Below are 24,406 nucleotides of genomic sequence, written 5' to 3'. Positions count from 1 at the left end.
TATGAACTACTCCACTTTACAACCACATATACAGTCTTGCTGTCTTTGCCATGGCAGATATGGAAGTCAAAGGTAAACTATTTTTGTTTGTTTGTTACCACAGTCGTAAACATTCTTGAAAAATCTTGATGCAACAGGGATCATTAATTTTTTCTGCACACAATAGTTCAAGAAAAGCAATGTGGGCTCTATCCGTGGTGTTTTTATGCTTCTGCTTGTTTCTAAGCAATAGAAAATGATGTCAGTACAAATATAGAGTAAATATTATCTAGTTAAGTTGAAGGGAACAGTCCTTAGAAGTCATAATAACAAGCTAACAGTCACATATCAGACAAAACAAAGTTGCAGACACAACGGGTGCATACTGCTGCCGAAAAGGTGAGAGATTAAAGGGGTATTTCACCTACACGACTACATTTGAATTAGCTAATTTGAATTAGTCCCAGCCCTCAGTGTTGTTGATTCTACTACAGTTATTTTCGTCAGTCATAGGATTGAATGTTTTGTTTTTGATTTAATTAACACCTGTCACAGTAGTGAGACATACACATACAGTATTATTACTATACCGGTAGCATCCGGTATCCCACATGGTTTCCCATGTGGGAGACCCAGTTTCAAATCCAGGAGTTAACATGTGGGGTTTATCTCGAATCAGGTTTCCCATATTGAACACCCTATTGACTACAATCAGAGGGCTCTGCCCAGCACAGGTTATGGATCAGTAAAGAGGTAAAAGTCATTGTCACCACATGTCCTTTCCTTTCAACCAGCGGTTGATCAGAAGAAGGAAAAAGTATGTGAATACTATACTATTGCTAAATACATTTCTTTTTTTTTGCAAGTCTCACATGTACCATGTATATTTTATAAAGAGACTGCTTTAAGTACTGGTAGAAAATACATTTCTCCCGACAGAAAAACACAGGTAGTAGCACTAAATGAGAGAGCGCCATAATGCAATCAAAGTATATAGGCACGATATACCATAAGAAACAATGCAAGTTACAATTTAACAAACAATGTTAGGTAGAACTAAAGAAAATTAAAACAAACAAAAAAACTATTAAATTTTAGACTTTTCCATACTCGAAACTGAAGAAAATATACAATAGCCAGTGGGCTTTTAGACAGATATGTTCAGATTTTGTTTTCTATTCAGGGCTTCTGTCAGTGTCCTATGCGATCACTAACGAGGCACACTTTTAGAGAAGTCACTCTACAAATAAGACTGTCCAATTAATAAATAAATATTGCTTCAAAAAATATCACACCTACAAAATTGCATGAGCATTTCTTGCATTTTATTTTTTTCAAGTAAGGAAACGTCTTAGCAGGGAGGGAAAAAATATGTAGAAAAAGTTCACACTGCAGAAAAATTACAATAGATTTTTGTTCTAACATTGTACAGTCCAATGTACAAGCCATATGATCTGGTCAAATAAGTGATTATGCGCGCACACGTGCACGCGCACACGCGCGCACACACACACACACACACACACACACACACACACACACACACACACACACACACACACACACACACACACAGTCACACACACACACACACACGTTCATGATATCCGCTAATATGATATCCGGCTACCATCTTTATAGAGATTAACTAAGCCAAAACTATAAAGCTGAACCATGACTACACCACGACTTAAAAAATAAGCTGTGAAACCAGGAATTCAGCGACAATCACATGACCACTGCTCAACCGTGAAGAGGTGCCAAACATATCTGTCTGAAAGTAAGTATAATACACAAAGTTAGACCAAAACATTGTAAACTCCCTCTCTCCCTCAAGTTTGTTCTAGAGTACAGTTGCCACTGAGATAATGGTTTAAGTATGTGTGTTGTATTCACAGTGAGTACAAACAAGTGATGCAGATAATTTGTTGTTGCGATGCAGCACCATACAGATGGGCATCTGTTGACATATAACTTCACAAAACATAATGAACCATACTACAGAACATCTTATAGACCAGCAAAGAACAGCACATTTGTGTAAAGTGAACACATTATAGGCACAATAATAATCATCACAAAGTACCAAAAAATGGCATGTTTAGAAGCATTTCATCTTAGACAATTAACAGGACACAAGATCCAGACAGACATGACAAATGGGCACTTTTTTAAATAGGACCACCATCTTCAAAAGTCACACACAGCAGACTATGGTCCTGGTAGCAAATTTACTCAAGTTACCAGTAGCGTAAAGTTCTTAGTAAACAGTTTTATTGTTTGTTTGCCCCCCCCCCCCCCCCCCCCCCCCCCCCCCTTACTTTTACATTCAGAATCAGTGATGAAGGATAGTCTTAAAGTTCCTGCTTATAAAAAAGTTAACAGTCCATCATTGGAGAAAGCAGGTTGAAAGAACACTGCTAATGGGGCAGCAAACACCCTACTACATGTGAATAAAGTACTTCACATCCTATGTGTATTCACAAGAGTGAAAGTACACAAAATGCATTACATCCCGTTACCATAGGCGGTGATCTACGGCCAGTGCCAACAGAATGCACGAAAAGGCAGCGAAGAAGACCACGTGAACCCGCTACGTCAACCGGAAGTACAAATCGGCCATTTCAGAATCAGACTCGAGATGGTAATCCACCAATATAAACGCTAATACGCTAACCGGGAGGTCGGATTAATGTTTTATTAAGCTCCTAACACCGTCCTTTACCTCAATCTAAAGCCCTAAAACACATGGTAAATATAATAGTGTTAATAAACCAGAGAAATTCAGGGTTTGGCATACATTGTGTTAACAGTCTGAATCAAACACAGATACTCGTATTCCCTTCATAAAGCTTTGTCACCCAACACACTACTGTCTCCTTCAAAATGTGTATTCCCTCTGTTTGAGACACAAGCAAAGGACACAGCCTATACTCCATAGTCACCTTTAAAATAATATATATTCGATTGGACAGTAGATCACAACCCTGAACAGAATTTGTGTTGATGATGGCACTTTAGTGACCATGACCAGGTAAAATAGACTAGAATCCAGGCCAGGCCGCCAGGGTAGCAATAATTTAACCTGGTGTCATCCAGACACATTTGTTTGCAGCTGCCCAACTATGAATGAACAGGACAATGGAATTTGTATACTTATACAGTACATTGTACAATACAACTATCAGTGACATTGGAGCTGTCATATTCCATGTTACAGTCAAATCAGTCCTCCATTCATTGTGTATAGCGTAGCTCTACAAGGGGTCACTTGATGCTACAGACTCTTCAAAATTTCACGCATGGATCCAACTATGATCCAGACTGTATTATCAGAGTGGCTGGCCAACTCTTTGAGATCAAAGGAGGAATATCGAAACAAATGTAATAGTGTATTGTAATAACTCCTATACTGTTCAATAAATGGTTTTACTTCCCTACTTTCTTGACAATAGCTTTCTAACAGCAGGTGCCCCATTAAATGATGACAATGAGAAAATGTTATCATTATCATATTAATTTAAAATGTGAGACCTGTTCAACCAAAATCAGTTGAATGTCACTGAAAATTATTATCAGAGATTCTTTCTAACAATGCCAGTACTATTTTGTAAATGATACAAAATTACATTAACCTGACTCAATACCGCCACCATCTGGCGGAGTCAGGTTAAAATTACATACTGATTGTCTTCAAATTATATCAGCAATTTCAGCAACATCTACTGCACAGTAAAATCATGTAAAAGGTGTTAAAAGTGTAAAAATAAACAGACCTTTTCCTGTCTGCAACACAGTCTAAAGTTGAAACACTCAAGTTGAAATTAAAACAGTTGAAGGAAGGAGTTGTCCTTGATACACATTAAAACTGCAGTTTTGGCCCTCCTACACACATCACTAACACATCAAAGAGAGGCAGAGCAGGGATAGTGGAAAGGACAGACAATAAGCACAGCTGTGTGTGTTGTGTGTGCGACGCATGTGCGTGCGCGTGTGTGTGCGTGCGTGCGTGTGTGTGTGCGTGTGTGTGTGTGTGTGTGTGTGTGTGTGTGTGTGTGTGTGACGTGCATGTGCTGAATTCACCCAACTTTTCCTTTTATTCCACTGGCTCCAGTCAGATCGAGCGGTGGAGGGAGACAGAGGAACATGACTTGTTTCTGGTGTTTATATAAAAAACAATGCACATGAATGAAAAAAGGCTAAAGCGTTTCCATTCAAATCTTTGAGCTGTTCCCTTCTCTCAACATTCCTCAATTGAATTTGAGTAAACACAAGCACATGAGCTATACGACTCTGGTTCTAGCCCTCCTGCCATAAAACATACAGTATATCCAACAAGGCCTCTGTGAGATGACACGGTCTCTCCACCTTCCAGTCATGACCAGTAGAGGGCGACATCTGGCGACACAAATAAATACCATCCGCCACACTACTTTGCAATTTGCAATCAATGCAGGTTCTGTGGTCACCTAATTCAAAGTAGTTCAACTACGTCACATTGGCTCACCAGCTCACGAGGTCTCCACCGCGATAATGGCTTCAGTTGCCTTGGAGACGACGTCAGTGTTGGTGGCAGAGGAAGGGGCGTGGCCAAAGTCCTCCACCAGCTGTGACTGGACAGCAGTGGTCTGCGCTCGCCGCGAGCAGTCCACGCTGTCATGAAGCAAGTCCTCTCCTTCCCCCGCCTCATTACACATCGCCTCTATCTCTCCTCTTTTACCTAAAAGCCTTTTCTCCAGCGCCTCCTCCCGACACTCCTCTTCCTCTCTCTTCTTAACGCGGCAGCGGCACACCTCAATGCCCGAGTCGCCCGTTAGTCTACGATGACGGAAGTGATCTTCCTCATCTTCCTCCTCTTCCTCGTCGTGGCCGTCTTCCTTCTCTATTTCCCGTTTCTTCTCATCTCTGTTGCCGTGGGGCTCGAAAAAGTCTACATTAGAGGAGAAGAGGGTGTGTTTGGGGGATGACAGTGTGGACCTGGGGGAGGGCCTCCATTCAACAGGGCAACGCCGCTCTGCCGTTCCCTCGCCCCGGACGGCTGTGGCTCCCAGTGGGTCCGACAGAGCGATAGGACGGACCGGATGACGAGGAGGAGGAGGGTGCAGAGAGGGAGAGAGAACAAAGGGAGAGAGCGTAAGTCGAGGCGGGTGAGAGTGATGAAGGGCAGATAACGGAAGAGACAGGACTGGGGCCGGTGCTGCAGGGGAGGTGCTTCCTTCACCGCCGCCGTGTACAGGGCGCCTGAACACGGGCACAACGTCGGGAGTGGTGACGGGTATGAGATCAGGCGGAGCTCGCAAAGGAGGCGGGGAAGGGGTGGACGCAAAGCCGGCGGCGTCTAAAGAAGCCCCAGCCCTGGGCGCCATGGCCCGCTCTGCCCCCACCTCACTGGGAGTCGTCCCACGGCTGCTGTCATAGGTCTCGTCCGTCACCTGGACGGAGAAGGAGGTGCTGGAGGGCGAGGTGAGGGAGCAGGACTCACAGGAGCAGCTGGTGTAGTTGTCAGAGCTCTGGGAGGAGGTCATCCCGCTCGGACCAGGGGCTGCAGGGCCCAGGTAGGGGGGGAGCGCAGGTGGGTGTCGATGGGGGTGGTGGGGTAGATGAGGGTGGTAGTGAGGGTGGTGGGAGTAGGAGGCACCTGGACCCCCCATGGATCTGCCTCCCTGCAGGGCGAAGACAGAGCTGTATGGTGGAGGAGGCGTGCTCGGCTGGGCTGCCACCTCCTCATAGGAAGGAAGCTTGAAGGACGCCAAGAAACCTGCGCCATGAGAGAGGTGTCAGATCAGGGTGGTTCTATTTCCATTCAGGAAGTTGGAATTGAGACAATTTCTCGCAAATTCCTCTTTGTCCTGTGTTTCTTCACACATGCATAGACACTCTTTTGTTCTCTCTTTCTATCTCTGTCTCCGTCTCACTCTCTCTGTTTCCCAATTTCTCTTCTCTCTTGTTAAAGTTTACTTATATTGCTTTCACACCATATTTCATTGTAATCTCCATCCATGCATGCAGAGATCATTCCCCACTGCTGTCTATGTGTAGTGTCTTTGAGGACACTGATCCCTTACCTCCCCTCCCCTTCATTTAAGTCTGGATAAGCTCAATGTCTAAACTGACTTAATTCAGAGGAGCCTAATGTATATAAACGTACTGAGATCGAGCATGGAGGTCGGGTAGTTGCAGGCTCCGTTATATGCAATTAGGTTGATTTCTCTCTGCCTCTGCTGTTGCTGGATACGGAGCTTGGCTCGCCGGTGCCGATATGCACAGAAACAACTGAACAGGATCAGAATGGTCCACAGCAACCAGAACCCTGCAGCAAACACAGTTAACACAGACACAGAGCAAACATGAATCAATGTAAACACCATAGTGTGAGCTCTTTAGAGAATGAATGGCTTCAGTCTGTAGTGTATACAATAACAAAGCTGCCCTGAATGCTCCAACCTTTGAACATCTTATTTGTAACCAGTGCAGAGGGAAATGACATACTACATGAAAAATGGCTGTGAGTTAGCTAGGTAGCTAGCCTAAACTTTCTTCCATTGTGTTATCCACGATTATTACCAGCTCAGGTTGTTGTGTGAATCAGCACACACACACACACACACACGCACGCACACACACACACACACACACACACACACGATATTCAATTTTGACAGAGCACAACATAACTGCAACCGCCACCTACTCAGCGTATTTCATGCAAAGGGGGAGGGTGGTGTGTTAAAAAAATCTTAGCTGAAAGTATATTTTTGAGTGGGTACAATTACAACAAGTGATTCATTCCTGGAAACTCTGGATCTTTTTTTCTTTTCTTTCTTTTTGAGCGGTGGAACAGCTCTCCTATGCACAGCTTTGTCTGTCTGTCCCTCTGTACCACAAACTATGCAGCATGCTGATTGGGGTCACAGGAGGGGTCTAGTGCTTATGTGCTTATGTGCGTGAAATATCTTATTTCTTCCTCTCTGTAGATTACATGTTTTACTTTGATGCGTTATATTTTCTTTTGTGTGTTTGTTGTTGTATTGTTTATTTCAGTTTTTTGTGCAGTCTGTGTTTATATTTCTTTATTGCACAGCTGCAACTTGTAGACTTTTGTACTGTTCTTTATGAACTTTTAATCTGTTTAAACCAATGACCTCTTCCATACAGGAAAGGATTCCAAATAAGCCAGCTGGCTTCTTCCCTTCCTTGCATTGTATTTTTGTTCTTTGATATGTTATTGTCTATTTTTTTGTACTATATGCTAAATAAATAAACCTAAACCTAAACAACTGCTTGACTCCAAGGCACCCCCCCCCCCCCACACACACACACACACACACACACACACACACACACACACGCACGCACGCACAGTAAGTAGGCTATAACAGTAAAAGTACAAGTAATAATACATTACAAAAATCAAATAATAATAATAAGTGATTTTATTTATACCAATAAGCATGCTCACTCAGTTGACTTACACCAGAGTTCATAGTAGTAGGTGCAGCAGCCAGTCTCTCCACAGCAGTGCCCAGTCTCACACAGGTAGCCTGGGTTGCTGTTCACCCCAGGGCAGTACTTAGGACTTACCATTGGCTGACTTCCAGAGCCCCCGTGAAACTTCACCCCCTGGTGGACAAAATGCCACATGACAATATAACTACCAACAAAATCTCTTTGGCAGTTGAACTGTATTTTAGACTTTAGAGCAGCTATGTCTGGAATGTTGGGCTACCCACCTTATTAATTGCACCCATGTCAGAGTTTGCACCCATGTCAGCATCCTTTTGAGAAGCTGTCACTGTCTGAAATAAGGAATTGAGAAATCAATTCAATCAATTAGGCCTTCATGTGGTGATGTTAAACACCACAACAAATGGGTACAGTATGATATTACTACTAGTGCTATTTACAGTTCATAGATATATCTTTTGGATGACCAATTATATGAAGGTTGAAAATGTATGAAGTGCTCCTTTAACAACGTTAAAGAAGGGTAAAAAGATAACCAAACTAAAATAGGACAAATATATACAGTGTAAGTCTAGACATAACAATATGGAATATAGTAATGAGTCATGAGTAAGATCATTAGTCCCTGAACCAGGCAGAATGCCTGATAGTTGACAGTGGTAGAATAAATATTTATATCATTTTATTTTAAACCACCTGGAACTAACATGGATTATGAGTGAAATCCCACTTTAAGGATCTTAAGTTTGGGTTGAGAGTGGCCTACATAGTTTGGGTTGAGAGCGGCCTACATAGACAGATGTAATTCAAGACTCACTCCATTATTGCCATATCAACCACAGTTGCTAGGGACTGGTCTCCATGTGCTCCACAGAGACATACCAGAAGCATGTACCTTATACACGCAACGCTCTTCACTTACAACACAAGCTTACTTGTATAGGCTGGGAAAATAACCGAAATCAAAACCAACATTAAAGATTATTAGAACCAATAACTAACGTAATCTTTCTCATATACATTAATCAAATAATAGAGAAGCAGGTTTTTTAATTACTGTTTTGTTATTGCTTATACAGTATACCAACTAATTGAAACAAAATCATTCTAATAGATTTCCACTGATACCACTACTAGCCAATAACGTTACTAGTTTAGACGTTTCTACAAAGGTTTTAGGGTTGTTCTAGTGGTTCAGACAGTGTGCACGTTCCATGTCAAGACAATCCTTTGACCGAATCCATCACTACAAGCTTTTTAATAAGCTCAAGCTTAGGGGTGTGCCAAACTGTTTATTACGCATTCTTGTCTACTGGTATGCTAACCAGAAAATGCAGGTAAAATGGGGGAGCACATTATCCACCCCTTTTAGGGTGGGTAATGGCGTCAGGCAGGGGGGGATTTTATCCCTAGCCCTCTTCAATTTATATATGGACGGCCTGTCAATGCAGCTGGGGGGGGGGGGTGCAGAACAGGTTGTATGATGGGTGATAGCCTAATTAATCATTTTATGTACGCGGATGACCTTGCCATACTTTCCCCAAGTAGCAGTGGGTTCCAACAGCTACTCAATATATGTACAAATTACGGTATTGACTTTGATATTCAGTATAATGCCAAGAAGAGCATGATACTCATAATATGAGTAAGTTCCAGATCTTCTTTAGTTCTACATATTATGTAGAACTAAAGAAGATCTGGAACTTAAGTTTCCTGCCTTTCATCTGTCTGGTCAAATTATGGGTGTGTCCAAAATTACCTATCTTGGGCATATCATAACAGATACCTTAGAGGATGACGAGGACATGTTTAGACAGAGGAGAATGCTTTATGTACAAGCCAACATGTTGGTCCGTAAATTTCACCATTGTACTACGGATGTTAAGGTAAACCTCTTTAGAGCTTATTGCACCCCTCTCTACACAGCTCCACTGTGGGTAAAGTACAAGAAGGAGAGCTTACGCAAACTGCAAGTAGCCTATAATGACTGTCTTCGTATACTGTTAAAAAAACCAAGGAGCACCAGAGCCAGTGGGCTTTTCTGTTCATTGGGACTCACTACTTTCATGGCTCTGTTGAGGAACTTGACATTTAAATTCATGAGCAGGCTGGATCGCTCACTGAATGGACTCATTGGTCAGTTGACAGACGCAGGCCGTAGTTCTGTAAGGTACACTTCTACCATCAGAGGACACTGGTATAAGTGCCTCGCCTAGAGTAGTAACCTGTTGGGCTGGGTAAATGTACTGTATTTTTATTTTATTTTATTTGTATTCTCGTATTTGTGATGTACTGTCTTACCCTGTGGGCCACGAGCCTGTAATAAAGTTTATAATATGAAGACAGCCAACTTTCTGATGTGGTCAAGGGTCTGGATCTAGGTCATGACCTTGTTATCGCAGTACAACATCAGTACGTAAAAGCTCAGAACATGTCACGATGTGTCCCATTGTGACGCGCTGATCTTGTACTGTAGGTCAGTTATTTTCAAACATTGCGAAGATTTGAAGATTTGGAAAAATATTTGCTAATGACATTCCCAAAATAGCGACGCCAGGTTGAAAGTGGTTAACTATGGTCAAAGCAGAAATGCCTCAGTATTACTGTAAGATAATAATTAGTATTCATGTATATTAACCCATTCTGACCGGGCACCCATTTTGGTGTCAGCATCATGTTATGCTTTAGCTATTTAAAAATAGCAGATCTACAAGCTCATATCGTGCCACCGAGTGGCGCGATACGAGCTTGTAGGTCTGCTATTTTTGAAAAATTGAAGAACGACTGACATTTTTTTAATCTGATCTCAGGTCAGAATGGGTTTAATCAGACCAGTGTGTGTCCAGTGGAAAACCTCGTATGAATCTGATCTCAGGTCAGAATGGGTTAAAATGTGTGCCTTCCTTCCTACCGTCGCAGCCTCTGTGCCATCCAGGCCTTGCAGGGACATGGTCATCTGTGGAGGGGAGAGGGAAATGCAACCGTTATTACCACTGTTAACACAGCTGAGCCTGGCATACTAAAATGGTGGATGGGGAGTAGGGGTGCACGGTATATAGCAGAGAGCAGGAGGGAAGTGAAATAGAGAGAGGGGGGAGAGGGAGACTTGGAGCACCAACGCCTAAAGATAATATGGACAGCAGAGAGAGATGAGAGCATGTAGTTGAACTAACACTTTTACTTTTACTGTTACCCCCCACCCCCTGCCTCCTCAGCTCACTCTGACATACAGTACCATTGTCTTGGTTAATATACAGGTATGTCTTTTTTAATCATCTTTTCTTGCAACACATTTTAATATTACACTTCTCGTCCTAGCACATCCTCAGAGTCATTACACAAACTTAAATGGATTACAGAAGTGTCTACTGTTTTATAATGTTAGAAATGATCACATACATGCATACTTTGCATTGATTAAAGAAATCATCAGCTAAATGCTCCGCCTGACAGTTTTTTTGCAACAGTTTTTCAAGGGTACAGATTCTATTTCCTCTGAGGACAGTAGGACACTATTGGTCTGTAAGTTATTACCTGTGTTATACTAGTAATGAGGCATGCAGAGCAGTGTTTAGAAGCCCATTGCTCAGCCAGCAGGCTGTGGGTGTAATAGTCTGAATACAAGAGGACAATGACTCTTCTATCTGAGCCGCATCGTCTCACAAGATACCAGACAGACTTACTGATGGCACCAAAACACAGAAACATCATCCAGGATGGCCAACCTCATGCATGCATATATGTATGTATGTATCTCCCTCCCCCTTTTCTCTCTCATTATCTCTCTGTCTCTCTCTGTAATCTATTAAATAAAATAGTGACAGACACACAGACAGACAGATACTGTAGTTACTAGATAGTATCAAGCAACAGCATAATGAATTATTCTTCTTGATAAGCCATGTCATACTTCCACAGACCTACCTATCCTGTTCAGGGCCTGTGTCACAAGCCTGTGTCACACAGATAACTTTGTTCGTTTCGTCATATCGCAATCCCAAGATGATTTGTCCAAAGAGTCTGCATTAAAAATCCAGTCTCTCCAGTATCCAGAAGGCTAAAGTGGTAGAAAAGCTTGCTGGGCTGTTAACGTTGCATCATCCCCATAACACCCCGAAACAGTTCCACTCCACTGCGAGGCTTCCGTCTTTGTGAGCGTCACACAGAGCTCTTGCATGACAGAGAAAGGCAAAATGCCTATCTCAGGGGCCAGTGTCAAACACACAATGCTACCATGAAGCCTCTGAGGGCACCGAGTTCAGATTCGTTTAACAATGGACCCTGAAGCCCTGCAATAATGGGAACTATTTTGTTAGAGGCAGCTGTTGACTAGTCGGTATTGAGAAGCACTTTATTCCAAATACATGCTTTGGGCCATGTCTCACAACCACACCCCACCCCTAATACAAATTGACCGCTACAATAATCTTAATAGAGAAAATACATCATAAATAAATACTGATACCAGATATAATCATTAAGGAAAATGTATGCATGTACTATGTATGTATGTAAACTCTTAATTTCCGTTTCCCAGACATTCAGTTCGAAAAACAAAAGATCACACTCGTGTGAAGTGAGGGGCACCTACTACAAAACAAAGTAAGTTGTAACGCAAGTAAGTTGTAGCGCAACTAATGAGGAGCATCAGAATAAATCAGGGGACTGCAGCAGTAGGTGCACACACAGTGCACACTGCACAGGCACGTCAGCTTTCTGCCAGAAACGTATCTGATCTTGTGGTGGCGCATCAGCCGACCCATGTGACCAGGAGGAAAACATTGAGCAACAACACAAGAACAGAAGAACAGAACTCCAGTCATTTCACTTATAAGTGATGGTTTTGAGATGCCCGCTGATTGCAATCAATCCCGGTTAAATAAAGATGACTGAACTGTTGTTGAAGGGCATGCATTGATGCGCAGGGTTTTGCACAAGTGTGTAATTGTGTATACAATGTCTTGTTCAGAAATAGTAGCCAGCTAGGGACCCTGGAGGGTGCTGGTGGATAAAAACGATTGGGTGGATAGACCGGCGGGTCTTCAATAATGGCTAAAATTGTTAATACTTCATGGCTGTACTCTTGAAATTAGCGATTTCCAACCATAGCATGTATTCCTAATGGGCTGGGGCACCTGTCAGCAGGGAGTGTTGGTCGGGAGGAGCAGGACGAGGCTCTACGTCCTCACGGTGGGTGCTCCTCACTGGCAGGTGAGTCAGCATGGTGGGGGGAAGACGACAACGACATGACAATATCCATTATCCAAGCTGGTCACCTCAGTGACTTGCTCAAGGACACCTCAAAAGGTTCACTACTAGTTACTTCCAGGTTTGAATCTGTCACCATCAAAACCGTATAAGCAAACATGTTCCGTTGTGAACAGCCAGGCTCCTGTTCATGTGAGAATTTCCCTCTGTCGCGCTTCCGCATCCAGTGATGTGTGAAACCACCATATCACCCATCTAACCTCTAACCACCAGGCTGCCTTGTAGCCCATCGATGGAGTTCCTGCGGTTCAGACCGCCAGCATCCTGTACAAGTTATGTTTATGATCATATTTCAGACCACTCGGAAAACCACAGGCTTTTTTTCTAGCCCCCTCATGAGGCCCAATCAAAGGTCTTTGAGGTAAAGCCACAACAGCACATTCACAAGCACACGTTTCCTCGATTCCTCAGACTGAACACTTGAAGGCTTGCAGCTTTGCATGTATGTACATGTGAGTCAAAGTCATACGATTTGTCACACACGTTACAGCAGTGAAATTTGTTCTCCGCATTTGACCCATCTCTTGGAGCAGTGTGTAGCATATACTTCGTGATATGGGAATATTATTGGACCAGTACTGCTATCAGAAGTAGGCGATTGGTAGAAAGGAGTTTGCATTGAAAAACATAAAGAACCAAGAGACTGAAAATTAAGCTTAAGGATATTATTATTGAAAAACACAAAAGAAAAATAAACAACAACAATGAATTCAGATAATAAACAATAACATAAAATCAACCCAAAAGTGTAAATCCAGTCATGGTGTGTTCAAAGTCAATGTTCAAAGTCATTCAAGTCAGGGGGAATGTGAGGCAGTTTTTAGAGTGTATGCAGTTATGGAGGGGAAGTGTGTGTGTGAGTGAAGCTGATATCCTACCGTCCAGGTAGGACAGAATCAGGGGATCGCTCTGGGACTAGCTCGCCATTGTGTTCAGGATCATCATGGGGTTGCATTAACGAAGGGAAAAAACCTGGCCTGAACACAAAAGAGGCCAAATTAAATATATTATCAAAATAATAATTAAAGTAGCTGATCTACAACAGCATAAACAGCATTTACAAATGTCAAATAATCTTTTCAATTCAAAATGAAAACAAACAAAACAAAACACTTCAAACATTTCAAACAAACAACATTTCAAACAAACTCACCAATTCAGTTCAAATGCAACAGCTCATCCAGCTCATCAGTTCAGTTCTTTCTCATCAGTTTCAGTATTTGGAGTCTAAAATCAATGATCAGTGTCAGTGTTAATATCATGTATTGTAAGGAAGAGTAAAATGGTAAAATGTTTGCAGAGAGATAGGGATACAGACCTGCCACAGCCAGTGATGTGCACCTCACTGACTGAGACAAAATGGCTGTGCTTTATACTAGGGTGTGGTGATTACTAGGGTGTGGTGATTGCTGATTGAAACTGGTGTTACTGAGTGAGTGAGTGAGTGAGTGAGTGATCGGTGTGATGAGCTGTGAACTGATGCAGATGGTACATGTGACCATACAAATGCATACAAACAGATACAAATACAGACATACAATTATAAACCTGGGTTACATCCTCCCCCCCTAAATCCATGCACGTCCCGTTGCATGTTACACGACATGGATTTGTGGGTTGGGGAAGGAACTAGGCACACCCCTATCACTCAATGCATCAGTGTATGCTGTAGACAAACTTTGAAATAAAGATTGAACAACATTTATCAAAGGGTTGCCCAACTGAGAATATTGAAACCTTTTAGGCGCTTGTCGGCTTCTATCTGAACGCCTAAGTGAACTCTCAGCGTCAGGTTGAGTTGTAATGACTGTAGGTTCAGTGGATTGGTCCATTTCAGGGTCCTCAGATATTTCTCCATCCGGTAAGTTTACATTTGGTAAGTTTCCATCCAGTGAGTTTCCATCCAGTAAGTTTCCGTTGGGTTCAATATTGATAGGTTGGTTTTCCTCCACGGTTTCAGGTAAGTGGGTCCTTCTAGTTATTTCAGGTAAGTGTTCTATTTCCACAGGTTCAGGTAAGTGTGTTTCAACAGGTTCCGGTAGATGTTCCATTCCAGTGGGTTCAGGTAAGTCCTCCATTTCAGTTGATTCAGGTGAGTCCTCCATTTCAGTTGATTCAGGTGAGTCCTCCATTTCATCAGATTCAGGTAAGTCCTCCATTGTACTGTGTTCAGAACATTGCTCCTCAACAGTTGTACGAGGCTCAGTCTGGCCTCCAGTATTAGAGTTGTGTTCCACAGTGGGCTTAACTGTTGGCTGAACATGGCTCGGTGAGACCCAATAATCTGAATCCTCCTCCAGTGGGAAGTCTGCGTCAACAGGTTCAGTTTCATTGTCGCCAGGGTGATGACGGGTTCGTGGCCTCCGGACAGAGACAGGCTGAGGGCATTCTTCCTCTGTTGTCAAGGGAAGAAACCCACAGGGAAGGAGAAGGTCTCTATGTAAGGTGCGTTTCGGCCCAGCTTTGTTCTCTGGCCTTACAGTGTATACTGGAAGATCCCCTGCACGACTGACCACAACATAGATATCTGCTTCCCATTTGTCCGCAAGTTTGTGTTTCCCACGAATGCGTACATGTCTGACTAGGACTCTGTCCCCTACCTCAAGTTCTGAGGTAGTTATCCGTTTGTCAAAACGAGCTTTGTTTCTTTCTGCCGTTTTGAGAGAGTTTCGAGAAGCTAGTTGGTAGCTCTCTTCCAATCGGGATTTGAGATTTTGCACATATTGGGAATGAGATTTCTGCTGATCTCCTCGCACAGGTAAGTTGAAAGCTAAATCAACTGGCAGTCGTGGTGAACGTCCAAACATAAGTTCATATGGAGTGAACCCGGTTACTTCATTGCGGGTGCAATTGTAAGCATGAACTAAGGGCTTCACATATTCTCGCCATTTTGATTTTTGCTTGTTTTCCAGGGTTCCCAACATGTTGAGCAATGTCCGGTTAAACCTTTCAACAGGGTTTCCCCGTGGATGGTACGGGGTTGTGTGACTTTTTTGGATGCCTGAAAATTCACACAATTCTTTGATTAGCTTTGATTCAAAGTCAGGTCCTTGGTCAGTGTGTAACCGTTCAGGTATGCCATAATAGACAATGAAGTTATCCCACAAGCATTTAGCTACTGTTTTAGCTTTTTGGTTGGGAGTGGGAATGGCAAGGGCAAACTTGGTGAAATGGTCAGTTAGTACAAGGATGTCCTTTGTATTGCTGGAATCTGGCTCAAGGCTAAGGAAATCCATGCACACCAATTCAAGAGGGCGTGTTGCTCTTATGTTCACCAAGGGTGCGGCTTTCTCAGGAAGAGCTTTTCTGCGTATACAGCGATCACATGTCTTGATTTTGTGCTCTACAGTTGCAGACATTCTGGGCCAATAGAACCTTGTACGGACAAGATCAACGGTTCGCTCTATGCCCATATGACCCATGTCATTGTGTAAGCTCTGCAAGACAGTTGCACGCAGCTCTTCTGGTAGAACAAGTTGATATGAAATGTGTTCGTTCTCTTGTCTCCTTCGGTACAGGATATCATTTTGCAACTCCAATTTATTCAACTCTCTGAGTAGAAGGGGAAGGTCAGGAAGCTCATTCCTTACAGCTGGAGGAACCTTTTCTCCTGTTTCCAGTTGAAAAATGATTTCACGAAGGCAGGGATCGGACCTCTGCTTCTCTTTAAGATCAAGGTGTGAGAGAGAAGGAATGACAGGTAAGCCGTGTTGATCCTCTTCAACATAACTGTCGGGAATTGCGTCAGCAGAAATTGCCAAAGACTCCACAAGAGTAAGGTCATGGGGATCATTCAATGTTCTGACCAAGCTACTTTGACAGATGGCATTGACGACATCGGAGGAGACGTCTTCAAGGGAGCCATCAGCTAAGTGTTCTTGGGTAAACCGGCTAATGCGATCCTTCTCTTTCTCAGACTGGCCCTCATCCAGATACAGTTCATGTGGTCGCCTGGAGAGACCATCGGCATCAAGATTTTGTTTGCCAGCCCGGTACTGAAGCTTGAAAGAGAATGTAGACAAAGCAGCCAACCATCTGTAACTGGTTGCGTCTAACTTTGCAGAGGTAAGTATGTATGTAAGGGGATTACTGTCTGTGACCACAGTAAAATGACACCCATACAAGTAATCATGGAGCTTTTCAGTTACACTCCATTTGAGTGCAAGAAACTCTAATTTGTGAGCTGGATATCTGGATTCACTGCTTGACAGACCCCGACTGGCAAACGCAATAGCTCTCAGTTTCCCATCCTGCTCCTGATATAATGCGGCTCCAAGCCCAGTGGCACTAGCATCAGTGTGCAAGATGTAAGGCTTCTTGGGGTCTGCAAAACCAAGAACAGGGGCAGTGGTAAGTGTTTCTATGAGTCTCTCGAATGCGTCTTGACAGGTGGGTGTCCATCGATCTCCAAAAGGCTGGTGTGGATTGTGATAGTGATCACTGGTTCCCTTGCCCTTTGTAGATTTGCGTGAGGGTGGATATCCTCGAGTGAGTTCATTGAGTGGCTTTACTATGTCAGCGTACCCCTTTATGAAGCGACGATAGTAGCCCGAGAACCCTAAGAAGGATCTCAACTCTTTCAGGGTTTTAGGAATTGGCCAGGATTTTAAGGCATTTACTTTTTCTGGGTCTGTTTCCACTCCATTTTCTGATACAATATGTCCCAAGTATCGAACTGAGGTCTGGAAGAATTTGCACTTCTCCGGGGACAGTTTTAACCCATATTCTTTCAAACGATTGAGTACTCTCATCAGTCGGATTTCGTGTTCTTCCAGAGTGTCAGAATAAATGATAAGGTCATCCAAGAATACAAGGACTTCCCTCAGATTTAGGTCTCCCATGCATTTTTCCATCAACCTTTGGAATGTGCTGGGTGCATTAGTCACTCCCTGTGGCATTCGGTTAAACTCCCAGAATCCCAGGGGTGTGACAAAGGCTGTTTTATCCTTGTCAACTTCATCCATTGCAATCTGGTAGTATCCAGATTTCAAATCAAGCACTGAAAACCATTTGGAGCCGGTTAGTGCTGAAAATGTCTCTTCAAGATTAGGTAGTGCATAGGCATCCTTCACTGTCTGAAGATTGAGCTTCCGGTAGTCTATGCACAACCGTACATCATTGTTTTTCTTCCGCACAACCACGATGGGTGAAGAAAATGGTGATTCAGACTCTCTGATAACACCGGCCTCCAGCAACTCGTTAAGATGTTGGCGTACTGCCTCGATATCTTGAGGATGAATAGGCCTGGCACGATGTTTAAAGGGAGTTTCATCATGGAGTTTAATGCGATGCTTCACCTTGTCTGTGCACCCAAAGTCTAAATCATGAAGAGCAAAGACCTCTGGCATTGCACTGAGCTTGTTGGTGATATGCTCTTTCCACTCTGCAGACAGTGGAGAATCAGCAAAGTTGATGTTCAGCTTCTCTGGGTCTGAGACTGGGGAAGTAGTCACATTGTGTTGTGAAAGGATGCAATGAAAAGCACCAAGTTCTGCAATGACACAGAGCGGGGGAATGGAAATGTCTTGATCAGTTTCATTTGTGACCATTACAGGAACTTTGTAAGGTGCATTTGAAGGAAGAGTGCTGAGACAACTCTTGACACATAGGCCACCAGGTAAGTATGACTGGGTGGGATGCTCTACAATCACCCAGCAAACTGCAGATGGACTATGGACCTTAGCGGAGCCTTCAAGAATGACACTGTGGCATGCAGGAATGACGGTAGGTGTCTTACTGAGCATTCTCACAACTCCAACACTTCCATCTTGGTTCTGTTGTTGCCGCCGTAACTCAAGTGTTTTGAGTACTACTCGGTAACCATACTGACTGGGTTGATGATGCGGTGTTTTGCCACCAAAGTATTGCTCATAGAGTATGTCAAGTGTATTGGTTCCTATGAGAACTGGAGATGGAGTTTGGCGTACCTCTGGAACAACAAGTGCAAGAGTTGGTACATCAATGTCTGTTCCCACAAAGTCTTTTGGGAATCGAACAACCATTTCTACATATCCCAAATATGGAACAGACTGTCCTGCTGCACCCTCAACCTCCAATAGATCACAGATAGGTTTGAGGGGTTGCTCAGCCAGGTTCTGCTTGTAAAAGGACAGTGGAACTGTGGTTACTTGAGAACCAGTATCCATAAGACAATTGAAATCAATACCAGCAATGTTGACTACTGCTGTGCATCTGGAACCAACTAATCCTTCTGGAAGCTTAGTGACTGAGTTCTTTGCACTTGACATGTTGAGTTTAGCACAACGTTTGCGGTTAGGCTTAGGACATTGAGCCGTTACAGTCCCTGTTTGTCCCACAACAGGAACTGTCTTTAGTTTAACTGGTCACCGGGGTGTTGTTTCTCCCATTTTTGACACTTGTTATTGAATTGCTTCCTTTTCTCCGCCACGAGTTCAGGGTTTGGGTCATTGTCACACTGTGGTTTGATGTGACCGTCCTCTCCACACCGGAAACAGTATCCGGGTTTTGGTCTGAGACTTGGTGACTTGGACTGTGAGTATTGTACAGGCTGTTTATGTTTACCAGTTGTATGTGATTTCTTGCTGGTACTACTGGTACTAGCTGGCGTTTGAGAGAAGGAACCTTTAGCTTTCTGTTGGTTAGCTGTTAGCGCTGCTAACTGAGTTTGAATCTCTGCCATTTGCTTTGTGAGGGCTTTCAGTGTAGCACTCACTCCTTTCTCCTCATCACTGTCATCCTTCTCACTATGGGCAACCTGCCAGTTAGATGCCACTTTCTGTTTCCCAGTACCCAGATGCCGTTTCATGCGCATAGATTTTGCTGCTTCACGATCTTCTTCTGTGCGCAAAAGCAAGAGTAGCTCAGCAAAGGATGGGGGATTTGCTTTCTTGTGTTTCAGTTGAAGCTCTGAAAGAAGAGAATTATCCCAGCATCCTCTACAGAATTGGTTCAGAAGGTGTTTATCTACTTCTGTGACAGGGATGCCACCTCGCTTGACAGTGAGGTTCAACGCTACATGAAGACGTTGCAGGTAAGCAGATGGGTTCTCCGCAGCATCTTGAACAGTATCCATGAATTTGGCATACAGTTCGTCGCCATCTTGCACTGTGCCAAAAGCAGAATCAAGCAGTTGCAGATAAACAACAGGCAAAGTGTCTGGACTCAAGTGCTTCACCATATCTGCAGCTGGAGGAAGAATGCTTTCAAGGATCTTTCTGGATCTCAGAAGATCAGACACAGCAGGATCCTTCATTAATAAATCAACGCTGAAGCGCCAAGCATCATAGTCAACTTCATGAGAGGGCCTTGGTACCTTGCCGGAAAAGACTCTCAGTCGTTGAGAGGAAACATTGCGTGCATTGTCCTCAGTCTTAACTATATGCTCCACAACATACCGCTGGATTTCAGGGGGATTCAAATCAGGAGATATATTAGGGCTTGGTTGAGCTGTATACATTGAAGTGGGTTTGTAAGGTGTTTGGGGTGAGGTTTTCAGCTGCTCTGCTGGTTCCTCCGGTGACTTGCGACTAGCAATGGATTCACCAATTTGAGACATCATGTCCTTGAGGACTTCATTGTAGTCCTTTCCACTAGCTTGAGACAATGTTTTTAAATCATCCAAGTAGGATTGGGTCTTTGTACTTCCTACACCCTTTGTGTACAAATCAGACAGGTTTTGAATAATGAATGTATTTCCTTTGTCATCCGTAACATGAGAATATGGCAATAGCGGCTCTAGAGATACCATAGCAGATCCTGAGGCATATTCAACAACCAGATAGTGCTCAAATTGTGATTCAGTGTCATCGATTATTTCAGTCTTGTTAATTGTACCATATTGCTTCAGAAAATCCACAACCTCCTCATAATCCTCTGTCTCCACCAGTCCATTTACCAACACTGCATTTGGAATTTTGATATTGATACTTTCAAACACCTCCATCTTTAACCCTTAAACTTGAGTAAACCTTTATGAAAATCAAAAACCTTTCTCCTGGCTGGCTCGCCACAATTATGTAGCATATACTTCGTGATATGGGAATATTATTGGACCAGTACTGCTATCAGAAGTAGGCGATTGGTAGAAAGGAGTTTGCATTGAAAAACATAAAGAACCAAGAGACTGAAAATTAAGCTTAAGGATATTATTATTGAAAAACACAAAAGAAAAATAAACAACAACAATGAATTCAGATAATAAACAATAACATAAATCAACCCAAAAGTGTAAATCCAGTCATGGTGTGTTCAAAGTCAATGTTCAAAGTCATTCAAGTCAGGGGGAATGTGAGGCAGTTTTTAGAGTGTATGCAGTTATGGAGGGGAAGTGTGTGTGTGAGTGAAGCTGATATCCTACCGTCCAGGTAGGACAGAATCAGGGGATCGCTCTGGGACTAGCTCGCCATTGTGTTCAGGATCATCATGGGGTTGCATTAACGAAGGGAAAAAACCTGGCCTGAACACAAAAGAGGCCAAATTAAATATATTATCAAAATAATAATTAAAGTAGCTGATCTACAACAGCATAAACAGCATTTACAAATGTCAAATAATCTTTTCAATTCAAAATGAAAACAAACAAAACAAAACACTTCAAACATTTCAAACAAACAACATTTCAAACAAACTCACCAATTCAGTTCAAATGCAACAGCTCATCCAGCTCATCAGTTCAGTTCTTTCTCATCAGTTTCAGTATTTGGAGTCTAAAATCAATGATCAGTGTCAGTGTTAATATCATGTATTGTAAGGAAGAGTAAAATGGTAAAATGTTTGCAGAGAGATAGGGATACAGACCTGCCACAGCCAGTGATGTGCACCTCACTGACTGAGACAAAATGGCTGTGCTTTATACTAGGGTGTGGTGATTACTAGGGTGTGGTGATTGCTGATTGAAACTGGTGTTACTGAGTGAGTGAGTGAGTGAGTGAGTGAGTGATCGGTGTGATGAGCTGTGAACTGATGCAGATGGTACATGTGACCATACAAATGCATACAAACAGATACAAATACAGACATACAATTATAAACCTGGGTTACAAGTGAGCCGCAGCCGTGTTGCGCTCGGGAATCATTTGATTCATTGATTTGACCATCCAATCCAACCCGTTGATGCTGAGTGCCAAGCAGGGAGGCATTGGGTCCCATTTTTACAGTCTTTGGTATGACCCCCGACCTCGCAGTTTCAGGGCGGACACTCTAACCACAAGGCCCTGTCTGTCTGTTATGTCTGGTGAGTGCAAATGTTTGTATGAGTACACACAGGCGTCAATCGCGCATGCATGCACACAGTATGCAAATTCGACTAGGAGTAAAAGTATGTGTATGTTTAATATTTGCCTGCACACATGCCTTGAATGTGTGTGGGAGGTAAGGGGGACTTTGTCAGTCACATATTGTGTATCCAAGGCCATAACCAAAGTAGAAACGGAATCCAAAGGAAAGTACGCACATCTCTAAAAAACTTTCAGGAGCTGAACAAAAAGATACGTACAGGAGAAGGAGAAGTCTGCACACTTATGGGTCTTCGTCAGGTATGATACCTGACGAAGACCCATACGGGGGTCGAAACGTTGTCATTATTATTATGAAATAAATATCCTGTGGGAGCTACGAAACAGTGTGCAGACTACTTCTCCTTCTCCCATAACCAAAGTAGCCACAGTCCACAGATCTATGTCAGGGAAAAGAAAATATTTTCTACACTGTTCTCATGGCATTGTTGTTGTTGTCGTCCCCTATTTTGAAGGTAGGCTACGTGTGGAATATAACCAAATATTCTAGTAAAAGAAATCACACTTGTGTGAAGTGAGGGGCGCTCTTATCATCATACATCATTATAAATCATCACATTCTCTGCTCAGCCAATCAAATCATCACATTCCGTGGTACAAACATACAAAGCTGTGCATAGGAGGCCCTCAAAAAGGAAAACAGGCTTGTAGACAAAATGAAATAAATGTAGCCTACACCAAAGTGATAAATGACCTAAAGAAAACAGGGAGTCCCAACATGATAGCAGTATCCATGGCCTTGACAATGTAACAAATATGACATGATATCAAGTTTGGCCTTCTTTCAACAGACTTGGTGTTATAGGTATACCTGTTACAGTACAGTACAGTAAGGTTATTTGCTCCATTATTCTGAGTTATTAGTCCAAGAAGAAAGGCTCTCTGGGAGAGCTCACTAAATCAGCAGTATGGAATTCCTCTGGTATTCCTCAACTGTAAATTAGCTTCAGTACCACCTACCATGCAGGGAAACCTCTTTTAATTATGGGCTGCATGAATATAGGTTAATTCCCTGGTGCAATTGTGGCAATATCGCCACACACATATTCGCCAAGTGCAAATATTAAGGGTATAAATCAGCTTGACGTGGGAGTGCGGTTTTACAAGTAGACCTAAAGGAGATTATCACATTACATGCCTGTTGACCTCAAGGAATCAAATGCAAAACACAGCTGGTCCAACCATATTGCATTGCTGCAGTGTGAAATCTCAAATGAGACCAAATACAATTTTTTGCCACGACAAGACTTTTTTAAAATGCCTTTTCGCAAAACAACTTAAGTAAAGAAGATATGTAGGCATTCGCAAAGGCTATTGTTTACCAACAACTCCCAGGCCAATTTTGGAAGTAGGCTACACAGCTTATGCAGTGTGTGACGCGCAGATGTTTACATCATGTAGTTTTAAAAGACAACGTCCCCTACCTCCTCAGCTTTCAACCCGAGGCAGAATGTCAGCGTTTTCTCTGGATCCATGGCGGGGATACGGAGACGGACACGGTGCTAAAATACAAAACAAAACAACAGAAAAGAAGGACCTGGATTTGATTCTTCTGCCAAGCCCCCCATCTCTCACTCACTCACTCATTCACTCACTCACTCTCTCCTCCCGTAGCTGCTGCGACCTCCCTCTCCGCCATTCCCCCGTGCGCAAAGAGCGCCCCTCCCAGCACCCCAAACCACATTATGGAACGGAACCGATACCATTCCAAGTAAAGAATGCTTCACCGAGTCGGTATTGTGGCGTGAGTAAAATAGACAGAGGACGGGATGTGTGTATGGCGGGGGAGAGCATGATGTCACTGTTGGTGGTGGTAGAGAAGCTGCGCGCTTTGATTGGACGGAGCTCCTAGCAACAGCCGCAGAGGTCATTAGTGTAAATAGTAAATTACCTGATGATGAATGTCCTGTCATGGTCGGATGGTCCTACTACTAGCTTACACCATTATTTTGTCTGGTTTACTTTGTCTAATATTCCAATGTTCCAACCATCCATCCATGCATGATGCATCCATTGGCATTTATTTTATTTTATTTTATTTTATTTTATTTTATTTTATTTTATTTTATTTTATTTTATTTTATTTTATTTTATTTTATTTTATTTTATTTTATTTTATTTTATTTTATTTTATTTTATTTTATTTTATTTTATTTTATTTTATTTTATTTGTGTGTGTGTGTGTGTGTGTGTGTGTGTGTGTGTGTGTGTGTGTGTGTGTGTGTGTGTGTGTGTGTGTGTGTGTGTGTGTGTGTGTGCGTGCGTGCGCGTGTGTGTGTGTGTGTGTGTGTGTGTGAGTGTGTGTCAGTGTGTAGTTTACAACTCACTACTACGCCAGGCGTGATGGCACCGCACGTCCGCACGAGTGACCTGGCGGCTGGCCTGTTTTGTGGTTCAAGTTCAAATCAAGAGCATATGGT

At 42.9% G+C, this 24,406-nt stretch overlaps 1 protein-coding gene across 2 annotated transcripts; it reads right to left on the bottom strand.

Annotated features, from left to right (window-relative positions):
* Positions 1-2,338: 2,338 nt before the first annotated feature.
* LOC310858164 (uncharacterized protein) lies at positions 2,339-23,571 on the bottom strand. Of its 2 annotated transcripts, none has more exons than XM_083764258.1 (6): positions 23,411-23,571; positions 10,355-10,399; positions 7,710-7,775; positions 7,452-7,599; positions 6,128-6,289; positions 2,339-5,737 (listed from the first exon to the last, which is right to left on the bottom strand). In XM_083764258.1, the coding sequence occupies exons 1-6, from the start codon at positions 23,459-23,461 to the stop codon at positions 4,491-4,493; spliced, it is 1,719 nt and encodes a 572-aa protein (XP_083620384.1). In that variant the 5' UTR covers positions 23,462-23,571; the 3' UTR covers positions 2,339-4,490. The 2 variants fall into 2 exon arrangements, with proteins under 2 accessions (XP_083620384.1, XP_083620385.1); XM_083764259.1 differs by lacking the exon at positions 23,411-23,571 and adding an exon at positions 11,127-11,402.
* Positions 23,572-24,406: the final 835 nt, after the last annotated feature.

Source organism: Protomyctophum parallelum (assembly GCF_964188405.1).
Source record: "Protomyctophum parallelum genome assembly, chromosome: 5".
NCBI classification, from domain to species: domain Eukaryota; kingdom Metazoa; phylum Chordata; class Actinopteri; order Myctophiformes; family Myctophidae; genus Protomyctophum; species Protomyctophum parallelum.
The sequence above is the reverse complement of the archived record's forward strand: the minus strand, read 5'-3'. Positions and strand labels throughout refer to the sequence as shown.